We start from the raw sequence: 13,175 nt of genomic DNA, 5'->3' as shown, positions 1-13,175 counted from the left end.
CTGCTGTTGACGTTACTGCTGTTGATATATGCCTGCCGCAAGACATGACTGCTTGCGTAGACGGTTCTCACCTATATAGCACCGCGTTCTCAACGTTCTCCTAAGGGGTATCTTAGGGTGCCCTCCAATCTGTTCAGGAATGAGTCTGCGTGATAACAATGGACCACAAATAAATGGAGGTAAGTTAAACAGGCTTAGCACTTATATAGCAATAGGCAGTATGTACCGCCGACGAAAGTCCCAAGGATGCGATCCCCCACCGTCAGTGCTGCGAGGCCCAAATTACGCCCGGAGAGATGACTGCCGGAGAATGTTGGAAAACACTCCAAGAAAATCGACACGGCGCTGCCCGGTAAGTCCACTCGAGAATTGTACGATAACCTGTCCTGGATGAGGTGAGCATGTTGGCCCAACTCACGACAGGCATGGCGAGGCTAAACGCGTCACTCTTCCGGATCAGGGTCAGTAATCTACGTTCCATTTCCGCAGCAGGATAGCTGCGACTATGCCGAGGATAACCTTCAAGGCAGCGGCCCAGATAACCGATGAAGAAGTATAAATAGCTAGGACTGGCCCTAGAGAATAGGGGGGGCCAGAGATCAATACAGTCACAACCCCATCACTACCTTTTAGCAGCTATCTAGTAGCGTGTCGGCCCTCTTCACTCCTTATTGTGTATTCGAGCCCTGACACTCAACCTACACCTACACCTCGTGCCAAGAACAGCAGGCGCCGCTTCAGTTGCCGTAGATAGGACCCTGAACATTTGGAGAATAGCCTTCAAGTAGCTTGCCAATAAAACACTAAACCGCACGAGAAACCGGCGAAGAGGCGGAACACGACGAAGGAACTGGAGCGGAAAGTGGATTCTGTATGGGCTTCTGGGAGATCTGGACAAACCACAGGAAGCGACCATGCACGATAGCAAATAGTGCCTTATTTCCTCTTAGCCATCAGGCGTAATAAACCTGTGTGTGTGTACATACTGCGTAGCACGGGCGAATTGCAGTCCGAAACCGGGATTACGAACCAAGAATTCCACCGTACCAACTTGACATAACAGTGTTAATAAGTTGACGAGCGACTTTTCTAGCTGCTTTCGTGTACCCTGCCAAGCAAACAAACACATCTGGGTCATGGTCCTCGACTCCAGCTTCTTTCAGTCGCTGAATTGAACATGAATTGGGGCCAAAAGTCAAAGTAAGGTAGATGCGAGGATGGAGGCTTGTTGTACATCTGAGTCTCCCACCTAGATCTAGGTGAAGATCATGAAGACAGTTATGCAGACTACAAACGGACTCCTTACTGCTCCGGTACCAATGAACGTTAATGAATCCACAGGCTATGTAGCCAGCAACACAATTCCAATATTCTTTCCTCTCAGCGGAAAACCAGATGAGGTGATCTCAGTGAAAATAAGGGTGGGCGGACAGTCATCGTGGCCTCTGTGTCTGTACCGTCAAGATCAGTTGGAAGAGCTGAAAAGGACGTAATGGTCCGAAAGAAAACCCACAATTGACGAAGAAAGAACTACAGTGACCGCAAAAAATACTTCGGGCAACATTACATGTCCGGATGATAAAATCACACGAATCTGAGAATCAAGCTCCATATCCTCCCTCAAGCTGTCAGCTTTGCTTGGCGAGTTGCTGGCCTCGTTCGTAGAGCTTCTTGACGAGGCTCTTATCGTCAAATCCCACGCCGCTCTTGATGATCGAGTCGAAGGCATTCTGAGGCCCAATGGTGTGGAGAAGCCAAATAATGAAGGCATTGGTACCTTTCCAGATGGAGCTGCGGCCATTGTTGTCTAAGGCTTTAGGAATAACTTGCTTGGCGAAGGTATCGGGGGTCATGGAAACCTTGAAATGGCACGTAGTTCTCTCCTTGACCTTGTGTTCGACGTCTGCATATAGACTCTCTGGCCCAAAGTTGATGCCGTCAGTAGACATGAGGGCCGTGGAGACCTCGCCCATGAAGAGAGATGCTTATGCGTCGGGGAATTTACTTAAGCAGAGCGGCTGGTGGGGTCTAAGATTACTGTGGAAGAACATAAGACAAAGTCCGCGCGGCTGTTGACGTAATAATAAATGTAGCCATTAATAAGAGACGGAAGAGCGGGGACGGCATTTAGGGGTTACAGGGTCCGATGGGATGAGAAGATAGCACAGCCACGGCAAGCTCGAGGTGGCCGAACTTTTAAGAGGACAGACATTCCTCGAATTTGTCCAGTGCTACAAACGTGAACGGTATTCCTACAGTCGAGGCTGCCCTAAAGAAATTCCTAGACGTGCCCGACGACTACAAGGCATCTGATTCAGTGGGATCCTCGAAGCCGTAGCCCCTGGGCCGCCGAAAGCATGCTCAGTGTTGAACTGGTTTTGCATGGCGGGATATTGTTACATAATATGCATCTCTCATATACACAACTTATCAGCGCCTCCTGTTGGAGTGTGCATTCCACTTTTGGTCTGATGAGTTAGTGAGACAGAATGCAACAGATATGCGGTTCAGTGCCGCCGAACGGCTTCCGAGTTGACAGGACCAGCGACCCCGCCGGGCAAACTGTTAACACCAAGGAGGTAGTCGTGACCCTGTGGCGGCAGCATGTGCGTGTAATCGTGGATGTACGCCTGCTGAGTGTCGTGGGATGGCTGTTGTTGGTGCGGGGCGGTGTATGGGAAGCCAATGGTGCCATAGGGTGCGCCCGGCGTAGACATTGACCGCCAGGCGCTGTGGTTGATATCCCAGACAGGAACGTTGCCAGAGTAGGGTGTGTGCTGCACATTCACCTCGTAAATCTCGATGGAGCAGCGGAAGTTCTGAAAGGCGAGGAGCTCCACGCGAGGGACCAGGCGGTTCAATGTGGGGTCATGCATCGGCTGTTGAAGTCTGCCGTTTATAAGGTCGTCGGCTGTGTAATACGATACTAGGTGGTGAGGGGCGCCACGGTAGTTGATGCTGATAGTCTTCTTCATCAGGCCGCCTTCTCTGAAGTCGTACGAGTCGATGAGGGAGCCGTATACCTGCCGCTCGAGGTCGGAGCCCGTGCTTCCTCCCGCAGCTTGGGCGGCGGCATGGTGCGTAAGAATGCCGTTGATGCTTGATTCGCTGGTTGATTTAGACTTGACGATACTGTCGTTGGCCTTCTTGGGTTTCTTGGTGGCTCTCTTCTTCTCACCTTGGGAGAAGGGCGCGTGGAGCTCGCGGTATATCACGAAATTATTGAGGATGCGACTGGGACTCCAGGGGATGCCGTCGGTCCAGCGTTTGATGCCTGAAGAGTGCTCTTCGTAGATGTATACACAGCCACTTCTGGTGAGCTGGCTATATTCCCCGTCGTATGGCCGGCGGGCAACATGAGTACGCTGGCCGCCCAGGCAAGCTTCGAAGAGAACTATGGCGTCCGCGGTTGTGTTGATGTAGCCGTCGTATGTGGTTCGCAAGGGCGGACTCCATTGACAGGGATCAACGCTCCTTCGGGGCCCCATCGGACTTCTAATGAAGACTTGTCTGGGTGGAGCAAAGACACGAGGGATCCTCAAGATTTAATGTTAAGCTGAAAGATGCTTGTCAAAACAATACAATATATCTGATTTCGTTGTTCCGGATCAGTGTACTTGTAGGAAATGCAAAGATTGGCCCGGACGTTCGGCATTTGGTCGTCCTATTCTGTGTAGGGATGATCACCTGTATCGCTACCTAAAACCGTAAGTGGTATGCATTTTCCCCCTTTTCTCTCCTGCCACTCTTGCAAGAGAATCTCGTACAGCATGGCCTGGTACTATAGGGGTTAAGAATATTAGTTATTATAAGTATCGACTCGTCTCTGGAGCACTAATTAAATATATCAGTTTTATCGGTAAATACTATTATATTAAGCTTTTATTTCTATAGACTTCTAATAGCTTATACTATAGATTATTTATATTCTATAAGAAGTTAGCTAGTGTAATAAAGCTAACAGTTTACCTGGGAGTTTAATATAGTAGGGGATGCCTGTAGCTAGCTTAGGCAGTTTCTACTTAAGGTATTAAGTCTACTTAAAAAATAAGATAATATAGTTTTTCTCTTCTTTAATTAATATAATACCTTTAGTCTTAATATGCTTATTATCTATAGCTGTTATAGCGGCTCTTATTAATATTTTCTCTTTTTTTCTTTTTAAAAGGTATTTAGAAGTAATTAATTAATTACTTTCTATATCTTCTGCTTCTAAAAGACTGTTTTTTTATTATTTTTTATTTTTTATTATTTTATTATACTTTTTATTCTATAAATAAATCTAATATATATTTAAAACTTCTTTTATTAATAACTTAGCTAACTTATATAAATTTTAAATTTAATTTAATTAAATAGATAATAATATTTAATAATAACTTATTTAAGAAAATAACTAACTTAGCTATAGTTAATATTAAATTATATTTATCTTTTATAATCTTTTAATAAAATATATTAATACTTCAGGAAACTAATTCAGGTTCTTTAACGCTTTAATAGTGCTGAAAACCGGGTTGACGTTCGGGGAACGCGACGACTCTGGCAACAGTGCCATCTCGAGATGTGTCGGGTCCCCATAGACGGCTTCGCCCCGCGGTAGGGGGCGACTGACCATGACGCCATCTTTCGTTACATTCTGACTAGCACTGGAATCGGCTACTGCGTTGCTGTTCTCGCCGAAGCTACCAGAGTAGCCTGTCTGATGGTGTCTGCGGAGGCTTCATAAGTGTGCCGGGGAGATTGGTCATGCGACGCTCCGCCCTGGCAAGAAGCATCTGACCTTCCTTCCTGAGCACGAGCTAGAGCGATTCGCTTCCGATCAGGTAGAGCAGGATAAGACCATTGGCATTGGCGCGTTCACACTGACGGCAGACTGGGCGTTCGCGGTTGCACCGGAGCTTCTCGACGCGTCAGTCCACGCCCCTTGAGGCGGGCGTGCTCCATCGTCAGTGGTAGGGAGAGGACAACCTTTTGCTTCCGGCACCGCAGACAGGCCACGATTGGAGGCCTCCGTTGATCCATTACCTAACAGCTTCAATGAGTCGGCAGATAGGAAATTGTGGACATGCCCATCACGAGGACTTCGGCCATACCTGAGGGTTCGGGGATCTCCCTCAAAGCACAGATGGTGGACCTGACAATCAGGGCGGTTGGAGCCCTGGAGACAGTCGGGCGAACCTTTTGCTTGGGGCATCGCAGGCACTCGACCGAGGGAATGCCGTGGTTCATTGCTGTGGGTGGCTTATTCGGCGTTCGGTAGAGCGAAGGCGATGAGGGAGAAGGAACAACTTTGTTCGGGGGAGCTTTCATCCGACGGGACTAAAGGGCCGGGTCCGGGGAGCGAGGTCGGGCCGATGGTCCCCAGTTGATTCGAGTTCGGACAAGTTTGCTCTGAATGACAACATGGCCCCTCGAGGCTTCACCATTTCATACACCCTGACGCAATTGTGATCCGAGGCGAGGGGCACATGAACGTGCAGTCTCTCCCCGTGGGGTAAGCAGTTGGATCAACGTTTGCATTAGGCATGTCCGCTCCCTGCTTACAAACCTTGGACGAATCCCACGTGGACTAATATATTTCAAAGCAATGCCGAACCCTCCGGCGGACTTGTTCAAGCGACTAATAAATAAATAAAAGTCTTTGTACTTTCTCCTCCATACCGAATAACCATCCCCTCCCATTTTTATAGATTTCAAACTCCATTTCTTAGTAACTCCAAAATGTCGCAACTCAAAATCACCCATCCAGACCCGAAGGTTCAGGAACACATCACCAAGCGCCAACAAAGCTTCACCGACGCCTTCAACAATGCCTCCGTTCCAGCACTCATGGCAATGTTCGCCGATGACGTTGAATTCAACGACTATGGTACCTCGCCCCTTTCACTTCCCCTCCAAGTCCACGCTAAAACCTCCAGCTACGGGCGTGCTCAACCTAAACCGCACCTCCCTTGAACAATACTACGCCGAGATGGTGGCCACCTTCCGAAACATCAACATCCGCACCAAGTCTATCAGCGGAAGCGAGCACTTCACTGCCTGGGAATGGGATCTCACAATGTACCAGTTGCCTTCTGAGGCGGCTGCGGATTCGGACTCTAAGGCTGAGAATACTATTGGGAAGGAGATTAATATGGTCGGTGTTAGTTTGATGTGGTGGAATGCGGAGGGAAAGATTATAAAGAATCATGATTATGGGAAGGAGGTGCCGAATGCGGAGTAAGGTCGGCTTTGTATTGCACGCCGAATGAGCCAATAAAGCGTTGCAGGGCAAGCCGGGAAAAGGAGAGTCGCAAAGAAGATGGGATAACTTTTGAAGAAGCCATTAGAGTGCTATCCAAGGGGCCGGGAGGGGGGGGGGGAGGCGAGCTGAGACTAGGCGGAGGAGTTAGCCATAGGGGGCTGCATATCAATTGTGGGGGTGGGTAAGCATATCCGGGGGTAACTGTTAGACAGTACGGGTATTAGGTCCATTGGTCAAATCTTTGTTGTTCTTGTTTATGTCTGAAGTGTCTGTGCCCCTGAGATACTTGACTTGTATCAACATGCATTCTCAAGACGTGACCACTGACACTGTCAGACGGAGGGATCCGATCCGTCCGGGATGATTAAGGAAGCGGGGTCTCGGAGACCGTAGATGAACTTTTAACCTAAGTATACTTTAAATTAGTATTTCACAGTAATTTCTAATGTTTCTAGACTTTAGTACAATAAGCTGCTTCCCCCACCCGAAATACAACCCGGTTGTGTTTTTATTTCGGGGAGGGCCCTAGCCAAGCAGACAAGTAGCGTCAGATATATAGTTGATGATACCGGTAGCTGGTATTCAAGATTCTCCAATCTATTCAAATGTATCTATCTATACAATGGTGTTGCTTCCGGGCAGTCTTGGCATCCGTTGATACCGGCCCCTCTCCGTTCAGCCTTTGCTGGTCGCCGAAATATCGAACATCTCAATAACCGTGTTCCTTGAGCTCTTTTTCTGTGAATTCCCACAACGCATCTGAGACCCCAGCGTTGGTGACGATGGGCTTTGGGTTGAACTCCACTCCCACTGGGTAGTAGAAGCCGGCTTGTTTGACATCTTTACTCTTTGCCGTGGCAGCCCAGAGCTGGTTCAACGCGCCATCCTTGACAGGAGTAAAAAAGAATCGGTTCGCGATGAAGACAATCGGAGTCATCAACTTGTTCGATTGTATCATGCCTGACATAAGGTTGGTATGGACAATGCCTGGATGGATGGCCACGGACTTGATACTGGGGTAGCGCTTGGCAAGCTGCTGGGTGTAGTAAATGTTGGCAAGTTTGGATTGGCCGTAGCGGGCCCAGGTACCGGAGGATAGCATTTGTGATTTGACCTCTGAAAGGACGAGGCCTTCCTTGGGGGCTTGGGTATGGGCGGAGGAACTCAAGTTGATGATCCGTACGTCGCTGCCAGGAGCGGCGGCAGTCTTCTCGAGAAGCGGTAGCAACAGCTTCGTGAGGAGGCCATGGCCCATGTGGTTGGTGCCAAATTGGATCTCGTAACCCTCTTTGGTGACGGCAGCCGGCGTGGCCATGATGCCGGCATTGTTCATCAGAATGTCGAGTCGCTCGGAAGACGCGTGGACCTGACTGGCAGCGCTCTGAACCGAGGCAAACGATGACAGATCCAGGGGGAGGAACTGGATTTTGGCGTCTAGGACGGTCTTCTTTATCTCGTCAATGGCCTCCTTAGCTTTCGCCTCACTTCGAGCACCCATAAAGATGTTGGCCGGATTGCGCTTCGCCAATTGAAGGATAGACTCCTTCCCGAGCCCACTACTGCCGCCTGTCACCAGGATGACTTTGCCAGACAGGTCTGGGATGTCGCGATCCGGGTTAAAGTTGATGCCACCCATTATTGGTCGAATTTGTTGTGTCTTGGGAGCGAGGTGTGCGGAGGGGGAATCCTGAACTCGATGGTAATTATATGGAGTCGAAAATAACATGGCTGGAGGCCGGGTTTTATGCTTTTATTTTCAAGACACGTACATGGCCCAGTTCCGACTTTCTAAGGCCCTCTCGATGGCCTATAGGTTCCCCCAACTGATGTGATTAACGATTTGGCCTCCTGAACCCGAGCCAGAATGACGGCAAGCTGACAAACATCCTTCGGACCCGGCGAGAAGTTCCTCCCCGCCGGAGGTATTCAACGCCGATACTCCACCCCGCGTATTAAAGCACTAGCTAGAGGCTGAGCTGGGTACCCCCTCCCCACAACGCCCCTATTCCCCCCCCTGCCATGCCGCACCAGGACATTTGCAACCTCTACAACGCGCACACAGTTTATGTATCAAGAGGTTAGGGTGCCCTAGTACACACATACCCAGAGGGGGGACTAGAAGCTCAACAGTAAAAAAAAACAAAAAAAACCACCAACAATAGGATCAACAATACAGACTAAATACCCAGTCTATTCAAAGGTCAACAGTTACAGTTTATATATATTTCGGCTAATTCGTGATGTTTGGCTACTGAAAATGGAATCCTCTATTCAAGAAGCTCTCTGTTTTATTAATGATTTTGCGGTCACAAGACTCGCCGCCTTGGCGCGAGATTTCGGCGAACTGCGTAGTCGACTTCGATACTGCTATAAGGCGGGCTTCCGGAGGCAGGCCAGCCAGCTGTGAAGAAGAAGCCTACAGAGCTAAAAAAAGAAGCTTAAAATGTGGAAACTCAGCATAGGCTGTTTCTTCTAATTTATCTCCAGTTTATATAGTTTAGTTTGCTGGTATTTTATAATAGAAATAGACTATTTCTATACTTAATAAAGTTAATTATACTTTGAATTACCTGCTTTAAAAATTACAAGTAGGTATTTCTATAATAATAAGGATATACCTAATAAATTATTTATTTACAGGCTACTTAATATATATTTTATATAGAATCTTTTTAATTTATTATTTTTAAAAAGTATACAATTATTATTAATTTATTATATATATAACATATATTTTTATATTTTAATTACTATTAATAAAAATATTCTATAATATATAGAGTATTTCTTAAAATATTATAATATAGCTATATATTAAGTTAATAATTATTATAAAAATTCATTAAAAATTATAATATCAGTTCAAATATACTTAAATAAATCTCTTAAAAATAAACATAATAAATTAATAGACTTTCTAGCTGCCTTAAGCTCTTTCAGTTTCTCTAACTTCTAGAAAGACTCTCTAATAAAAGAAAAAGCGATAATTCCTCCTCTATAACAGCTCTAACCTCCCCTTTTATCCCCATTAAGCTTGAGACCTCCCTGCTAGCAACCAGCTAGCCCAAGAGTCCCTGACCGCCTGTCACAGTAATTTAGCATATAACAGCCCGGAGATAAGTCGAGTATCGCATTTCCAAGTCCGATTATTTCTTTATTAACACCGTCTATAATAGCCGGCGCACAACTAAGAAACACGGAAGATGCCGAGCACAGGGCTGCCGCGCCAAAATGAGAATCTGCACCTAGTCGTACTCGGCGATCGCTATTCTGTTCCTAGGGACGCCACTGCGTCTCCAATGGGAATGGCTCGGATGGAATGATTCGTGGTGGGGATCGGCACAATGATGTCCGACTGATTATGAAGCAGGACGGTACAGCTCATCAGGTCGTAGGCCAGTGGCGGAGGAGGGGTAGAGAGATACCTACCTTACGTAGGAGGTAGAAACACAAAGCTCTCAACATTCGGCTTGAGCCTGGTGATCACAACCAATAAGACTCCTCCCTCTGATATTTCATCATATCCTCTCCCAGAACAACCAGCGCATTCCCCTCTCAGGCGTCAAACAATCCTGATACCCAACAACGATCAATTCAACATAGCACAATGGCCGCCTCCAAGCCCAGAATTCTCGTCGTCCTCACCTCGGCCGATAAGGTGCCCAAGAACGGCAAGCCCATCGGCTGGTACTTGGTGAGAAACCCTATACTTGACTCGGGTCTGTTCTTTCCGCGGTCACAACTAACAAGTCTTGTCTTCAGCCCGAGCTCGCTCACCCTTTCCACGTCCTCCGCGGCAAGGCCGACCTCACCTTTGCTTCCCCTAAGGGCGGCGAGGCACCCCTCGACCAGGCTTCGGTCGACATGTCCAGGGACGACCCCGTCTGTAAAGACTTCCTCGAGAACCACTCGTCCAACTGGAAGCAGACGCAGAAGCTCTCGGACCTTGCCGACCGCGCCTCTGACTTTGACGCCGTCTTCTACCCGGGCGGCCACGGCCCCATGTTCGACCTCGTCTCGGATCCTGACTCGCTGCGCATCCTCCGCGACCTTCACTCCCAGAACAAAGTCATCTCAGCCGTCTGCCACGGCCCTGCCGCCCTGGTCAACGCCAAGACGGCCTATGGCGAGTACATCATAAAGGGGCGCGGGGTCACGGGCTTTGATGATGCTGGTGAAGAGATGTTCGGATACACCAACGACATGGACTTTTCGCTCGAGAGACGGTTGAACGAGAACAGTGGTGGAAAATACTCCAAGTCTGCCGATGGACCGCTTGGAGAGAAGGTTATCGTGGACGGCAAGCTCATCACAGGGCAGAACCCGGCCTCGGCCTACGGCGTTGGCCATGAGCTGGCCAAGGCATTGGGCATTTAATTCTTTTGTAATCATGACAGCGAAATGAGAAAAAAGTCAATGCATGATTACTTGTCCATTGTTTCCATGTTATTGATCTGCAGAGCTGATTATCATGCTTTCCCAACACCAGAAACAGCCAGTATTGACATACAACGCCAAAAGATGTAACAAGTAGAGGCTTCAGTTCTTCGCGCTGAAAGCACCCTTCTGTTGCATACCCTTATACCCAAAAGCTCTGCCGGCAACCTCCTCGGCCTTACCATATCCCTGCCTCGAGGCGTCGGGCTGCTCGGCCTTCATATTGGACTGGCTGTGGGTCTTATCCTGTTCGCCCGAGACTATCCAGGCTTGCGAGCCTGTGTGGTTGCCGATGGCGCTCTGGACATTTCTTAGCTATCTACTCGCCACATAGAACGGCCTTACAGGAGGGCAGGTACCGCCGTGTTCTATTGCCATTACCAAACAGCGAGTAAGGGTAACTACGAAACGCATCTCTATAAGTATGCGATTGCGGACGTGATATGCGGCGACGTCAATCCATCGGTGAAGCTGCCGCTGTCGTTCCCGGTTTAAGTTGAAGACAATCCTGCATTTCTCAACTACCGTTCGGAGAGAGGCCGCGTGCTCTACGGCGAGGACGTCTACATTATATACCGCTATTTTGAGACGATTAAAAGAAACCCCGTTGGCCATTTGAGTGGGGGTTGTCCTACATCTTTCGGGATGTCGCAGCTTCATTCTGTTGCTGGATGACATGTTTTTGTGCCAGAGAGGGTCACGATAGACAACGACTTCTGCTTCGATAGACCGCCCTGAAGTGAACTCCAGACGGTGACCCATCAGGTTCTCGCGGATCTTGGCCACATATAGATCAAGGGTTTCCCTCACACAGTGTCTTCTCAACGTCATCGACCACTCGACCAGACGTCTTGCAACATGAGAATCCAGGATCACATCCCGCACGCTCAGGCTGGGCCCCTTGAGGCTCCAACCCCGACCATGCCCGAGACAAGCCTAGACACCAAGCGCTGGTGTTGGTGTACATTTGGGACATTCCGCATCAACGGCACGGCACCGTGGAGGATCCATTCGACCTTGCAGGGCCTCCATTCCATCATTCAACTGGCCTTCATTTGGTTCGTTCCCGGGTCTCCGAGATGGCTGGTCAGCAAGGCTAGCAAGGAGGAGGCGCTCGCAATGCGGGTCAAATACCACGGAGAAGGAACGTATTGTCAAGATCAACGTGAAGTAGCAAGGTATCATGTTGACTGACAAGGAAGTTAGCCTAGTAGTGCAAAGGGGCAGGGCCACTTGAGTAGTGCTAGAGTGAAATCGTGATATTGGGCTGCTTCATTCTCTGACTCGACCATGGGAGCCCTAGTAGGTCACAAAACGAAGTGCCCTACAACGGTGCTAGGCTGATTAGAGCAACAGAGGTCGTCTAGTGGTAGGACGAAATGTAAATACTGCGTAGGGGTAGGAGAGTCGAAGAGCTCACGAGAGTCACAAGCCAGATGCGCGCAAGGAGTCAATTTGTGGATGAGAGATCCGATGACTCGATGGATGACAACTATCTCGCTATCTAAAATTGTCCGTAGAGGCGCCCCACATTCAGGACGCCTGTGTGCCGCGCCCAGCTTTAGTAGGTAATCTAACAACTAGACTTAAATCTGGCGTTTCTGCAGGTCGAATATCGGGAGCTATTTGTTCCTTCTTTCGAAATGAGGACTTGTGAGCGATAGGGGAATATGGGGAGGGAGAAGATCAAACGAGTTCTCCATATCTGAACTATGTATGACAACTGTATCATATATCAACCTCTCTATATGAGAATCTAGATAACAAAAACCTGGTATGGTATAACGGTAAATATGCCGACTAATCCAGCTACAGTATATAGCGTAAGAGGCAATTTAAGTTATTACAGTATATAAGTAAAGATATAGAGCTGGCTGTTACTAGGTTAGATATAGTTATTTAAATATAATTTTATAATATTATAAGAATAGTAACTAAAATTATATTTTAACTAACGTACATAATAAGCGAGTGCACCAACCAAGCGAGTGCACCAAAAATCCCAACCTTTAAAATTAAAACTTCAATAAAAATATAACAACACCTCAAATCAATTAAAACTAATCGCTATACTCTTCTTTAGAGGTCTCAATTACAGCTTGGCAGGTCCTTGCATTATGACCGGCCTTTCCACAAGTTCCACAGCGCCTTTCCCTCGGCATTGCCGACCTTGCTCGACCACCACTTCTCGACAATTCAGCCACTACCTGCGCATCAACGTCTCTCTGATCCATCTCATCCCTTCCCTCATTTAGAGTCATCTTCCCTCCTTTACGTAGGCGGGTTCTTTTCGCTCTGCGCCGCTTGCTAAGAGTCTCATTTGCCTGTCGAAGGATCTGGACCTCAGACTTCAATAGGGCGTTCTGATGCATTATCGCCTTCGTTCCCTTTGAAAGCGACTTAAGCGCCTTAAGAATTGATGCTGGAGAGCTGCTCTGATGTCTTCTCATTTGCCTTTCGAGGTATTTAGACTGCGAGCTAGCTTTAAGTA

General features: G+C 48.0%; 7 protein-coding genes across 7 annotated transcripts; 3 read left to right on the top strand and 4 right to left on the bottom strand.

The window, feature by feature from the left end:
* Positions 1–1,628: 1,628 nt before the first annotated feature.
* BGZ61DRAFT_487064 (uncharacterized protein) lies at positions 1,629–1,973 on the bottom strand (the record flags this gene model as incomplete). Its single annotated transcript, XM_046249928.1, has 1 exon — positions 1,629–1,973. The coding sequence occupies one exon, from the start codon at positions 1,971–1,973 to the stop codon at positions 1,629–1,631; it is 345 nt and encodes a 114-aa protein (XP_046094285.1).
* Positions 1,974–2,798: 825 nt separating this feature from the next.
* BGZ61DRAFT_290087 (Gti1/Pac2 family-domain-containing protein) lies at positions 2,799–3,452 on the bottom strand (the record flags this gene model as incomplete). The annotated part of the gene is made up of 1 exon (XM_046238563.1): positions 2,799–3,452. A coding segment is annotated over one exon (654 nt), but the record flags the coding sequence as incomplete, so codon positions are not given.
* Positions 3,453–5,724: 2,272 nt separating this feature from the next.
* On the top strand, positions 5,725–6,327 carry BGZ61DRAFT_524242 (uncharacterized protein; the record flags this gene model as incomplete). Its single annotated transcript, XM_046252633.1, has 2 exons — positions 5,725–5,872; positions 5,922–6,327. 2 exons carry the CDS (start codon positions 5,725–5,727, stop codon positions 6,224–6,226), a joined length of 453 nt encoding a protein of 150 aa, XP_046094283.1. The 3' UTR covers positions 6,227–6,327.
* A 629-nt stretch (positions 6,328–6,956) lies between these two features.
* Positions 6,957–7,883, bottom strand: BGZ61DRAFT_500566 (uncharacterized protein; the record flags this gene model as incomplete). The annotated part of the gene is made up of 1 exon (XM_046251566.1): positions 6,957–7,883. The coding sequence occupies one exon, from the start codon at positions 7,881–7,883 to the stop codon at positions 6,957–6,959; it is 927 nt and encodes a 308-aa protein (XP_046094282.1).
* Positions 7,884–9,854: 1,971 nt separating this feature from the next.
* BGZ61DRAFT_487059 (class I glutamine amidotransferase-like protein) lies at positions 9,855–10,624 on the top strand (the record flags this gene model as incomplete). The annotated part of the gene is made up of 2 exons (XM_046249927.1): positions 9,855–9,941; positions 10,010–10,624. 2 exons carry the CDS (start codon positions 9,855–9,857, stop codon positions 10,622–10,624), a joined length of 702 nt encoding a protein of 233 aa, XP_046094281.1.
* Positions 10,625–10,786: 162 nt separating this feature from the next.
* BGZ61DRAFT_373601 (uncharacterized protein) lies at positions 10,787–10,987 on the bottom strand (the record flags this gene model as incomplete). The annotated part of the gene is made up of 1 exon (XM_046242261.1): positions 10,787–10,987. A coding segment is annotated over one exon (201 nt), but the record flags the coding sequence as incomplete, so codon positions are not given.
* A 195-nt stretch (positions 10,988–11,182) lies between these two features.
* BGZ61DRAFT_373620 (uncharacterized protein) lies at positions 11,183–11,359 on the top strand (the record flags this gene model as incomplete). The annotated part of the gene is made up of 1 exon (XM_046242264.1): positions 11,183–11,359. A coding segment is annotated over one exon (177 nt), but the record flags the coding sequence as incomplete, so codon positions are not given.
* Positions 11,360–13,175: the final 1,816 nt, after the last annotated feature.

This window comes from Ilyonectria robusta (assembly GCF_021365365.1).
Source record: "Ilyonectria robusta strain PMI_751 chromosome Unknown BGZ61scaffold_62, whole genome shotgun sequence".
NCBI lineage: Eukaryota > Fungi > Ascomycota > Sordariomycetes > Hypocreales > Nectriaceae > Ilyonectria > Ilyonectria robusta.
Note: the sequence above shows the minus strand (reverse complement) of the source record. Positions and strands in the feature narration are given on the sequence as shown.